Source organism: Podarcis muralis, chromosome 6 (genome assembly GCF_964188315.1).
Source record: "Podarcis muralis chromosome 6, rPodMur119.hap1.1, whole genome shotgun sequence".
Lineage (NCBI taxonomy): Eukaryota > Metazoa > Chordata > Lepidosauria > Squamata > Lacertidae > Podarcis > Podarcis muralis.
In genome coordinates, this window is record NC_135660.1 from 94,015,910 (window position 1) to 94,029,085 (window position 13,176).

Sequence of the window (13,176 nt, forward strand, 5' to 3'; positions counted from 1 at the left end):
GGCCCTTGGACCTGGACCTCACGAACGATGGGGGTGGAGATGTTCTATTAGGTACTCCTTTAGGGCTTTAAAGGTCAGCACCAACATTGTGAGTTATGCTCAGAAATGTTGTTGTTGTTGTTTAGTTGTTTAGTCGTGTCCGACTCTTCATGACCCCATGGACCAGATCACGCCTGGCACTCCTGTCTTCCACTGCCTCCTGCAGTTTATTCAGACTCATGTTTGTAGCTTTGAGAACACTATCCAACCATCTCGTCCTCTGTCGTCCCCTTCTCCTTGTGCCCTCCATCTTTCCCAACATCAGGGTCTTTTCCAGGGAGTCTTCTCTTCTCATGAGGTGGCCAAAGTATTGGAGCCTCAGCTTCAGGATCTGACCTTCCAGTGAGCACTCAGGGCTGATTTCCTTCAGAATGGATAGGTTTGATCTTCTTGCAGTCCATGGGACTCTCAAGAGTCTCCTCCAGCACCATAATTCAAAAGCATCAATTCTTCAGCGATCAGCCTTCTTCAATCAGCCTTCATCCCCCCCCCCGAAATGTGCTGCTGCTATGGATTAAGTCATTCTCCACCTATCAGAGATGTACTGGGAGCCAAAGCAGGTCTTTCAGGACAGGTGTTATATGGCCCCAGTCACCAGTCTGGCTGCCGCATTCTGGATTAGTTGTAGTTTCCGGGTCACCTTCAAAGGTAGCCCCATGTAGAGCACATTGCAGGAGTCCAAGAGGGAGATAACCAGCGCATGTACCACCCAAGTGATGCGACTGACTCAATGAATTCAGTAAATGATATGACAGCATGAGAAAGGCAATTTCCCCTGAAATGTGCTGCTGCTATGGATTAAGTCATTCTCCACCTATCCTCACCCCACCCCCCAGTATCCACCAGTCTACTGAATCCATTGCCATGTCCCTGAGGGAGGGAAGCAGTCCATTAGCGAGCACGTGATTCAGAATGCCTCTCTGAGGTTGGAAGTCGATGACCTCAATTCGAGGTGGTCGGTGGCTCAGGAGAACGGCGCGGACCAGCACCAAGTTGAGATGAGGTTGGCGGCCGCTATTGGCTGACGTGGCAGAATCCGATCTAGCTGCAATGCCTCTGTGTGGAGCCCCCGCAGCAGACGGGAGTGCATGCGCTCCTGTGCGGCTCTTCCATTGCAGCAGCTCCTTGCCGGAGTGGAGGCGGGGGGCGGCGGCGGTGTTGAGGCGCAGAGAATTGCACCAGCTCAGCTGCTCTGCAGGTGCATCCCTCTTCATTGGCCAGCCCGGGCCTGCTGCTGCTGCGGCGGCGGCGGCGGGAGGGGGAAGGCGCATTTGCTGCACTCTCTGCAGGTTCCCCTGCCCTCGTGAAACCACTAGCCAAGGGAGCGGCTAGAAGGCAGCCGAAGCAGCCGCGGGCCTGACGGCGCCCCCACCGTCGCTCTCGGGCCGGAGAGCGCGGGAATGTCCCACTAACCTATATGCTGTGACCAGCTAGAGTCCCATAAACAGACGGGCGCCTTGCGAACGAGCGCGGCTAACGGGGCGCTCGACGGGGCGGGCCAAGTGCCGCAGGGTGGGGTGGGGTGGGGTGGGGGTCTCTGGATCCCGAGAAAAGGGAGGTTGTGGGCAGTAAGGCGGAGAGCGGCTCTTGCGCGCCTAGGCACAGGGCCCGCTCCAGGAGATGCAACGGAGCAGGGCAATGCGGTATTTGGGGGGGGGGGGTCGCCACAAGTCTCCAGCAAACGTCCGCAGAGGCAACAGGCGCTTACCCTTTTGGGGGTGGGGGAGAAGCGGCCTCTCACCCACCAAGGCACCTCTCCTTCGCCCAAACTCGACCCGGGACCGCCGCCGACCTTGCCGTCCGAGCCCCCCTCCCGGGTCATTGCGACGGGCTTGCACCCCGGGGGTGGCGTGCGAGGCGCTCCCCCTGGCTTCGCAGGGCAGATGGGCGGCGGCGGCAGCTTCTCCTCGAGCGGGGGCGCCCTCGGGTCCGGCGCCGCAACGCGCCTGGCGGCGCTGCCTGCATTGCGTCGGGGAGCGGGGGGGACCTCTCCGGTGCGCAATGCCGAATCCGCGCGAAGGTCGCGGAGGGGAGGCGGCGCGAAGGAGCCTCCCCAGCCCACGGCCAAAGGTCTCGGCCGGCTGGCGGGGCCTGGGGAAAGGACGCCCCCCAGCCCCCCACCCACCCCGCGCCAGGCGGCTCTCGCAACGCACTGGCCGCCCGGCCGCTCGCCTTGCGCCCAGGTCTGTGCGCCCGGAGGTGGCCGCCGCCGTTGCGCGCCTTCCCCGCCGCCTGCCGGCCTGCCAGGTGCCGCGTGTCCTGCGGCGGCGGCGGCTGCCCCCGCCCCTCCCTCCCTCGGTGCTCCGGGGGGACCCGCGCGCAGGAGCAGCAATGCGCCTTGGCCAGTGTCCGCCTGAGCCGCGTCCGGGACGGGCGAGCGAGCAGAGGCAGCCGGCTGCCGAGGCCCCCGGATCCCGCTGGGCTTGGAGAGAAGAAGGGGACCCCCCGCACCAGCAGCACCACCACCCGGTCCCTCCTCCTCCTCTTCCTCCTCTTCCTCCTCCTCCTGCTCCTCCCCCTCCTCCCCTCGCCCACCCCCTCGATGCGCTGCCTGCCCATGCCTCCTCCTGAACTGCCAGCCTCCTCTCGCTGCAGCCCAATGAATATTTCGCTGTATGAATATTTCACCATCTCGCAGGCGGCTCTGTAAAGCGATCCGTAGATTCTCCCCGAGAGGGAGCAGGAGCAGGAGGAGGAGGCGGCGGCGGCGAGTGTGCGCCGCTGCGCCTTAGATGCTGCTCCTGCTGCAACAACTGCAAGGCGAAGAAGCGCCTTGACGCATTCCGGCCGGGGCTCGCTCGCTCCTCGCCTGCGCTGCTGCTGCTGCAACGGCCCCCGCCGGCCTCCCCGCGGCAGGTAAGGAAGGCTCCTCAGAGGCAAGTTGCCTGCTCCTTGCAGCGCGGGGTTGGCTTCGGGGTGGGGGGCGCTGCTCCAAGAAGTGTGTGCGGTGGCACAGTTACTAGTTGCAAAGCCTTTTCTTTCCCGCGCGCTCTTTCCTCCACCCCCCGCGCCAATTTGGAGAGGTTTTTCTCCCCGGATTCTCTTCTTATTAAGAAAGATCGTGGTATTCCAAACCCTCTGTTTTTTTTTGTGTGTTTTTTGCTCGCACATCGTTCAGGCGGATGTGGGCTGTAAGGCAAAAATTGCGAAGCGAAGGAAGTCTTGTTAAGTAGGGATTGAGAAGTTACGACGAGCAGGAACGCAGGACTTCGTGAAGGGCACCCATTCGAAATTCATGTGTGCATGGAAGTATGTTCATTTGCGTTACCGGACTGCTGCTTTAAGGGTTGGGCTGCAGGCTGGAAAGAGTTGCATGATGTTGGAGAGCACCGGAATTGCTGTGCATTTGTGTCTTGGGGTGGGGAGAGAGAGAGGTGTTTTTATGCCTATGCTTCTTGTCCCTTTACAGTATCTACCAGTTGCCTCGAAGTGAGCTTTATTCCTTAAAAACGTAAAATAAAAACAAAGAGGAGGAAGGGGCCATTCCAGAGCAAAGTGGGAAGTCCGCGGATATTGCTGAGTCGGCATTTCAAGCAGTCTCCTTCCAGTCACCGTGCTTATTTATTTATTTTATTGAGGGGAAGTGTGTGACAGCAGCCGCAATACAGCAGCAGCAGCAGCAGCAGCAGCAGCAGCAGCATGGTCACATCCTGGAGAAAAACAAAAGGACTGCATTAAAAGACAGAGGGAAACTGCTCCGAAGGGACCCCAGTCTCGCTGTGTTGCATGTGTGTTAAGAGACCCCAGACGTCTCTTTGTCCTTTGATGAAGCTGCAGGACCTCTCTCCCTTTTTTCTTCCCACCCTCCCCAATGACCAGCGCCCTATAGGTCCTTTCCCCGCCTAGCCTGGATGCCATTCAACCTACCCCTGTTCCCTTATCCTTGAGCTTCCCATCCCCAATCCCCATTCTTCACCCTGTTTTCCTGCTCTGGGAGCTGTCCACACCAAGGGCCTCACCTCTCCTTTGCCCCTCTCCATGCTCTGATTCTGCATCTATATCCAGTATCGGTCTCCTCTGAAGTCCTCAATTCTTCACTCTCCTTCAGCTCTGGCGGCTTCTGATCCCAGAACTCTTCTCCTTCCGCATCCCATCACGTCTTCTAGTGAGTCTGTCCTTCCCACCCGTAGCTGCCATGACGGTGATGGCCGGGGACAATATGGATGAGACTTCTGCCTTGCCAGGTCACCCCCAGGACAGTTATCGACCTGGGGCCCACGATGACCACGAATGTTGTGAGAGGGTTGTGATCAACATTGCTGGCCTGAGATTTGAGACGCAGCTGAAGACCCTCGCTCAGTTTCCCAACACTTTGCTGGGTAACCCCAAGAAACGCATGCGATACTTTGACCCCCTGAGGAACGAATATTTCTTTGATCGGAACCGGCCCAGCTTTGATGCCATCCTCTATTACTACCAGTCTGGAGGGCGGCTTCGCAGGCCTGTTAACGTGCCTCTAGACATGTTCTCGGAGGAGATTAAGTTTTATGAACTGGGAGAGGAGGCCATGGAGAAGTTCCGGGAAGACGAAGGTTTCATCAAAGAGGAAGAGAGGCCGCTGCCTGAGAAGGAGTACCAGCGGCAAGTGTGGCTGCTCTTTGAATACCCCGAGAGCTCTGGGCCAGCTCGGATCATTGCAATAGTCTCCGTCATGGTGATCCTCATCTCTATAGTGATCTTTTGCCTGGAAACTTTGCCAGCGTTGAAAGAGGACAGGGAGTATATGGGACCCCGAAACCGCAGCGACAACTCGACAGTCTATTACAAGTCCAATATCTTTACTGACCCCTTCTTCGTGGTGGAGACTCTCTGCATCATATGGTTTTCTTTTGAATTGGTGGTGCGCTTTTTTGCCTGTCCCAGCAAAGCCGAGTTCTTCAAGAACATCATGAACTTCATTGACATAGTAGCCATCATCCCCTACTTCATCACTCTGGGTACAGAGATGGCTGAGCAGGAGGGGCCTCAAAAGGGAGAGCAGGCCACCTCTCTGGCTATCCTGAGAGTCATCAGACTGGTAAGAGTCTTTCGAATCTTCAAACTCTCCAGACATTCTAAGGGCCTCCAGATTTTGGGACAAACCCTCAAAGCGAGCATGAGGGAGTTAGGGTTACTAATCTTTTTCCTCTTCATTGGGGTGATTTTGTTCTCCAGTGCGGTGTATTTTGCTGAAGCTGAGGAACCTGGCACCTATTTCGACAGCATCCCCGATGCTTTCTGGTGGGCAGTGGTTTCCATGACCACTGTAGGATATGGTGACATGTACCCTGTGACAATTGGAGGCAAAATCGTGGGCTCCTTGTGTGCCATTGCTGGTGTGCTGACAATTGCCCTGCCTGTACCTGTCATTGTGTCCAACTTCAACTACTTCTACCACCGAGAAACAGAAGGGGAAGAACAGGCTCAGTTACTTAAAGTTAGCTCTCCTAATTTAGCATCTGACAGTGATCTGAGTCGCCGTAGCTCCTCCACAATCAGCAAATCTGAGTACATGGAAATTGAAGAGGATATGAATAATAGCATAGACAATTTTAGAGAGGCTAACCTCAGAACTGGCAACTACACCATAGCCAACCAAAACTGTGTTAATAAAAGCAAGCTGCTGACTGATGTTTAAGAACATGTAGAAAAGAGAAACATTGGCAGCTTGAAGACTTTAAGTGACCAGCAGTCACACTTTGTAGATGCTTTACTCTTCGAATGCTTTACCTCGTAAATGCATTGTTGCATTGCGAATTTTTGCTCAGCGATTCAATAAGCTTTCAGGATCCATGAAAGAATTTCACTTTTCCTTTTGTTTTCTTTTAAAAGGGTATTTTCCAAGTGGTGGAAATGGTTACTTATAACTCTTTGGACTAGCCTAGTTATAAATAGAAATTGTATGCTTCTAGCCCTAGACATTTCCCCATAACTTTTAAGTTTCCAACCATTTTAAAAATCAGCTCAAGAGGACTCTAAAAAAAATACTTAAAATATGCATGGATTCAAGGAAACGTTTCTACAAAACTGCACAGTGCATCCAAGAAAATGCATCCAAATAATATTCAGCAGTAATGTGCAGTAAGTATTTGTCATTCTTTAGACTGACCGACATATACATTTCCTTACTTTGTGAAAAGTTTTGTAGTTCTGATCTACAGATTCACACACAGCACCTTATGAAAATATGCCAGGTTTTTTTTGTTTTTTGTTTTGTTTTTGCTGTATACACTATTAAAATCGAAGAATTATTCTGTGTGTTGGGGGGAAGATGGAACATCTGCAATGCTGCTAAGGTCTCTTAAGTGCAGATGGTTTCAACATACTTCTTTCCCTTCTTCAGAAATGGATGCAAAACTTTTTAGCCCCTTTGTTGCAAGATAGCACAATAGAATTTAATATAAGCATGTTTGACTTTGATACTATCTATTTTATAACTGCATGCCTGGAACATTACCTCAGATGATAGGGGATAAGGTTTTGTTTGAATTGATCTTCTTTAAAATAGGCCCTTTTTTTTGTTTCAATTTGCATTCACCAAAGTGCACTCCTTTTTATTTGTTAAGTATCTGATTAGTAACTTAAAAGTACTGTATTTAAGTGCATATGTTAGTCAAATGGGAACAATAACTTTTGGAGATCAGAGCATGTTTCAACTATTCAGCATTATGGCCTATTTGACTAAGGTGTAACTCAACATTAATTAATGCATGGTTTCAGTAATAAATACAAAACAAAACAAAAAAAAGCTTGTTAGGATGAAGGCCAGGAAGGGAATACTAGAGAGACGTGTTGTTTTCCTGCATTGCTCAGGGAAATGAGTTGGCTTCTGTCCGGGCCTTAATAGAAAGTAACATATCCCATCCCTTAAAGGGAAAGATATATGGAAAATTAAGTCCAGTTTATATATAGCAATGTCTAAATATTCTGTATCTCCTAGAGCAGAAAAAGGTGCAGAAGCATGCCTTTTGGTGCATTCTTAGAATGTAAAATGAAACTTATCGATTATATGCATCCAAATTGCAGCCCAGTTATTTTCGCAGTCATTGTTTGAACCTTAGAGACTTTTGTATCCCCCTAAGGACTTGCTGAAGAGACTCAACCAATTGATTTTAGATAGTTGCTTAGTGCCTTTATCCTTACAGCCACTGGACCGCTGAAAGTGCCTCTATGAAAAGAGCTGAACCTGAGTAGGCATGGATGAGTCAATTGGGACAATAGCAGGATTCGACCATGCCAAATGCAGGCACAGCAGAAAAAGCCAGGGAGAAAGACAGTGTGTAAAGCAGAGAGGCAGAAGAAGAGGGCAGAGACTACCAGCACTCTTGCAGACCTAATTTCCTCCTGTACTCTGCACCCTGCAGCTGAGTGACATTGCAACCTAACATTTGCCTTTGACAAATGCTACTCCCGCAAGACCCAGTCTTCCCCCAGTCTGTTTATAGAGACTTTGCTGCACTCTGTGTTCATTTTGTTTGTTTTTCGTATTGGCCCATTCTTCCCCTGGTTTGGACCTTGGCAGCCTGGCATCCTACACCAGAGGAAGTAAGGGCCACCCTTTGCAGTAGCCTTAGCTATGCAAGGAGCAGGTTGGATGGAGGCATGTCGAATCTGTACACTTGCTCCTCTTAGAGGCTTCTGCTTTTCCAACGGAGCTCTCATCCTTTCCACCCAAATTCTCTTGGATTTTAAAATTTGACTCGCCTGAAGCTTTCCCATCCATTGTAACAACTCTCCTCCTGTTGTGTCTGTTGAAGGTTGCAGCATTTTCTGAGAAGGCATTTTCTGCAATTATGCAAGTCTTGAAGCTATAGTCCATAGAAATCAATAAGTCCATTTTTTTTTTTTTACTGATATAGGCACTAATCTTTTTTTTTACTTTTTCCTTCTAAAAGTCAAAGTTGAGGCTCTTTCTCCCATGCTTAGCATGTGGCCTTACACACTGAACCCTCTTTTCCATTACATAGATCCCAGGCCTCCATTCTATTCTCAGTATTCTATTTCTCAGCAGCTACGGATATCTAGCATTTACATTGGGAAAGGAGCATTCATTCTGCAGCTTTGCCCAAACCTGGTATGTCAGGTAGACAGAAAGATGCAACTTTGTGACTTGTTTGGTTCAAAATGGTAGGAAGAACAGAAGGACCTCTTAAATACTTGACTGCAGCATATTCAAAAAAAATAATAATATTGTAGTTGATGGGAAGCTCTACCTTATTTTCCATTCTCAGTATCCAGTTTATCCCCAATTTAGTCACAGTTTCCCCTGCTAGAGTGCTAGATTTGGTGGTCTACCTTGATTCCTCCAAACTCCTAAATTTAGGGAAGGTCTTCATTCACCTGTTAAACTGACTTTGAACATTGTGTGTAGTTATCTCAGCAATAATCAGCTCAGTGCCGTATGGGGTCTTTGATCAGGAAGTGCTACCTGAGTGAGGATGATGAGGCCTCAGTTGGGCAGCTTGGTGGGTTTCTGTGTTGACTGGCTGGGTTATCCTCACCTTAGTTTATCTGCTGGACTGATCCTTATTCTGCATGTTTAAGAGAAAGTATGCATGCCATGCAGCGGTTTGGTTTATGGCTTCCCCCTTTTGCTTTTGGCAGGGATAGGTGATCTTTAGGGCTTGTGGGGTGGCTTGGGGAATATGATTGTCGCTTACTCATTTATAACAAAGGGACTGGGCAAATATGGAGTGCAGGGAATAACTTCATGTAGCATAGGCATGCATTTCTTCCAGCAAGGATTTTCCTCCCCTTAAAATCAGACTCAGTCCTTTGCACTAATACGTGCTGAAATGCGTTTGTAGGTCTGAAGGTGCACTAAACTACTGCCTGATTCTTAATACACCTTTTTGTTTTTAATTTCCTTTTCTGCCATCTTCTGTTTTGGTGAACTGATGGTTTCTCAAAAGTGAGTGGCTGTAGCTTGCCCCCAGTAGGAGTGATCTGAAAATGGACACGGCGAATCATGGATTTGCTGGCATTTGGTTACTGCAGTGCTGTAGCAATGTCTCTCCATCCATTGGTCTGGACTCCTGGTTTGTGATGTTGTGCTGACACAGTCGCTGGCTGTTCAGTATTTATTTGCTGATTCATCAAGGGTGTGAATCAGGCTGTAGGCTTAGCAGGTTTAACTCAAGGAAGGGCAAGGGCAAAGTTTCCAAAGGCCTAGAATTAGTTGGCGTTTCCTTAATCTTAACATTGCTCTTACCTTAATCTTGACCTTGGTACAGAGGTGGCCTTTAAGTAAGGGCAGAGGAAGGGGCTGACTCCTGAAGTACGATCCACTGGGAAGCTCTTCAACACAAAGCTCACGGAAGTGAACAGAGATGTGCAAGGTCATTGCAGTGCTTTTGTGCTGTTCCCATTCACTTCAGGGTGGCCTGCGCAGGATACTGCCCAGCGCTAGGCTAGTGCCAGTTTGGGGGGGGGGGGAGAGGCTGCTTGGATGTTCTGCTTTAGATACCAAAAAGGCTTGGAATGGCTCTTTTTTTTGACATGGAAGCAACTAAAATCAACTGGACGACATAAGCGGGAGATCATTGAATAGGAACACACTGCAGGGATACAATGCAGTATCTCTTCCAAGGACAGGGAAGTTAGTGACCCCCACCCCCCACCCCAAATACTGACCCAAAACACGTATAGAAATAGGACTAACTGCGTAATGCCATATAGAAAGATTGGAGATAAAGGTACATAAGGCCACATTCTATCACTGTTATTATAAAATAAAATAAAAATCCCCAAAGCAAATTTTAACTGAAATGGGAGTCCTTATCTCCTTAGCTCCTGTGAAATCAGTATATTTTCTTATCGCATGTTATTATGGAGACCGTTACTGACATACTTTTAAAAGGCGACATGGAAATAAGAGGATGTGTGTTATTTGTTCGAAGTGGAGTTCAACTCACATTGAATATTGTCGATTATTTCCATTAAAAGACCCATTTATTTTGATGACTGCTTGGCCTGATCTGTGCTAAGGGCAGGGGGAAAGGTAAACCTGCTCAGAGTCTATGTATACCACTTCAGACCGCAGGTCACAGTTGTGTGTGGGCAGGGAGTATGCTGGAAACCTCTCCCCCTCTCAATGTCATCACACAATCTATCAGGGAGAAGGCTGGGCTGCAAACCATTTCTCTCATATCTGGACCTTGCTGTACATTTTTAGGCTGCGGATGAGACTGCATATGTCTGAATGACCCAAACCTTCCCTGCACATGGAAAATGAGTCTATTGGGAAGAAAGTTTCTCATACAACCTTCTTAACATGTTAGTTTTCCTTGTTCCGAGAATTTACTTTTTCGTGGTGGAGCACTGAATCATGCAAGCTCTTGTCTACAGTTGGAAGCCAAGCCAGGGTTTACCAGCTTTGCGACAATTAGTTTTCTATGTGCAGGGAGTTTTTTTTTTTTACAAAACATAATAATGTGATTCCTCCTGTCTTTAGTCCAATGTGCAACTGTCCAGAAAATGCTTTGCCATGTCACCTGCTGTTTGGGTACGCCAGACCTCTGTTCCTACTAAATATCTGGTGTTGGGGCCTGAGCAAATTAATTCGTCTGGCAGAGTCCTGTCCCCTAAACATTTAACTGTGGGTTCTATACCTATTCAGGTTTTTGTTGAGTCCTGACCTATCTGTTCAAGTCCTCCATACAAATAAAGCTCTCAGCTGGCGTGTAAATAATTACAAAAGGAGTATTTGGAGCTGAGCATTACTGAGTCCTTATTGAGGAAGCACACGGAGAAAGACAAGTGAAGCTATGTCTTGTATCCTCTCTCCTTAAGTTTTTTGTAGACATGCATTCACTTATGAGTGGGGTGTTTTGTGGGGTACTAAAACTACAGCACATGTGAAAGATGATGTACGATTTAAAAATAAAATTGAGGGACCGTTTAGTACATCTTGCCAAACCACAGTTCATGTGATAGAAAATGCAAGCCTTGCAACACGTCACAAACTTTGTTACATGAGTTGAGAAATTTGTCAGTTAACAAAAAGTTCTTTGCCCAGAAGGCTGAATATTCTTTATGGGTTCAATATGTTTTTTTAAAAGGGTATGAGCTGAACACACAACACTTTCTCCTATATGTAATTTCTGTAGTATTGTCAGACATAATCCAGAAAAGTAAAACCATATTAAAAGTTAAATTTCCCTTCCCTTGTTAGGGACCATTTGGTTCCATATGCAGTTAGAACTGACGATTCTATAGTTGGTCTTTTAAAATTAAATTTTCATTTCTTTTTAAAAGACAGTTAGGTGACATAATTTTTCTTATATTCTGAAATACTTCTAGACATAAATCAGAATTAAGCACTGTCTTTATTTTAATTGACAGATTTAAAAATATCTGTAAAACCCCCCCCCCCATTTTCTTTCTGTGGGTGCTGAATAAATTAGGCCACAAACGTGCATATGATCAGGAAATAGCATGCCTTGCCTTTTTTCAAAGAATTGTAATCAATTTGAGATTTTTACTCCGATTTTGTTGGGAAAACAAATCCTTGTTCATATCTATGTTGATCAGTTGTTCCATTCCTCTAGCCGTACTATATATGATTTATACTTTTTAAAGTCTTCCCTGTCCAGCTGCCATTTGAACACAACTGAATTCTTTGGGAGTATATTTATATTTGATTAAATTGTTGCTTCAGTAGCATTTCTATAAATGTGACTGGAATCAAATGTATATTTTACTTTTGTACAAAAGTAAAAAAAAAAAGAGGATATTTTTGTGACTAAATTTAGCAAAGAAGAATACATTAGAACTTAACTTTGGTTTTCCAAGACATTTCTTAAACACACTTTCCCCCCTAGCACATTGGTTTGAAACTATGTAAATAACAGCTGTGGGTAGGAATGTATATGGATTCTTTGACATACCTCTCATTTTAACGATGCAGTATTACTGTTGAACAAGGTCACAGAATGGTTCTTTGCAGAAAAGTGCACCATCAGGGCAACAAACCATGGAAGCTGACATGGGTCTATTGATTTCCGTAATTTACAAATTGCTTACACTTTGAGTCAAGTATGTACCTCATTGTCATATTACTGCTGATTTGACTTAACCATAGCTGAAATGGTTTGGTTTGTCAACTTTTGAGACAGCAAATGTTATGAGTTTATATTTAAAACATATAAAATGCATAGTTTTCATCTATGCAATTTTACTTGCTTCTGTCACTTTTATCGTCTGTTCATACTTGGCATCTATTAAAGATAATTTTTAAGGATCTTATTCAGATATACTGTGACTGGTTTATTGGAGTCCTGTTTTTCTCCTGTTCCTTCCCTTGGGGAGATTTTGGGAGTACATAGATGGCAAGAAAAGGGGTCTAGGACTCAAGATTGGTGGGATATTGGAGCATGGAAATGTGAGGAAGAGGAAAATGCGAGAGAGGAGTCTGGGAGGGAAAGGAGACCATGGTCAGAGAGGAGAACTCCACAGTGGTGAAGACCTGCAGAGATTTCAACCAGCATATTGATACCAAATCTTTGGCTACAGGCCTGTAGTAAAAGTGAAATGGGCTAGCTCCCTTTTCCCCCCTTACTTGATCTATATTCTTTTAAAAGAGCTTTTGTGTGTGCTAGTGATTGGCACTTGGCTGTGCTGCTGGAGGAGGTGATGGATGGGGTTGAGAACATTGGGTTGTGATAGATCTGCAGCCCTGGTCCTTTGCTCCTGTGCAGGTGTTACATCTTAATCTCTATGATTGCTGAATCAAAATAAGGTAATATGATCAGACACAGATGACCTGATGTTCCTCCTCCACCTTGCTCCTTAGAATTTAAATGATAAAGATGGGCAATATTAAGAGTAAATACTGAAATAACTTCTTTGTGTTCCACTAGGGAGATGAGCAGGGTACAGAACGGTTCAGACAATAACTTTTGGGCCAGATGGCATTTAAAATTGATCCTTTTTAAAGCTTTTGAGATGCACTGGAACCATTCCTTGAAGTCTGGAAGATCCCTAACCTGCTAATATGGAACGTTCAGTCAATATTGTTCCAAATAATTTTGGATCCTACCTGTGATATCAGGGGACAATCTTATATTTGGTTATAGTAATGTGTATAATAGTTTGAATAATTGCTGTATTTAATTTTTTTGGTAACCCATGAGGTAAAGGTACCCTTGACCATTAGGT

The 13,176-nt window shown here is 46.9% G+C and overlaps 1 protein-coding gene across 1 annotated transcript; it reads left to right on the plus strand.

The window, feature by feature from the left end:
* Window positions 1-2,605: 2,605 nt before the first annotated feature.
* Window positions 2,606-12,264, plus strand: KCNA1 (potassium voltage-gated channel subfamily A member 1). Its single transcript, XM_028728781.2, has 2 exons — window positions 2,606-2,895; window positions 3,449-12,264. The coding sequence occupies exon 2, from the start codon at window positions 4,175-4,177 to the stop codon at window positions 5,654-5,656; it is 1,482 nt and encodes a 493-aa protein (XP_028584614.1). The 5' UTR covers window positions 2,606-2,895; window positions 3,449-4,174; the 3' UTR covers window positions 5,657-12,264.
* Window positions 12,265-13,176: the final 912 nt, after the last annotated feature.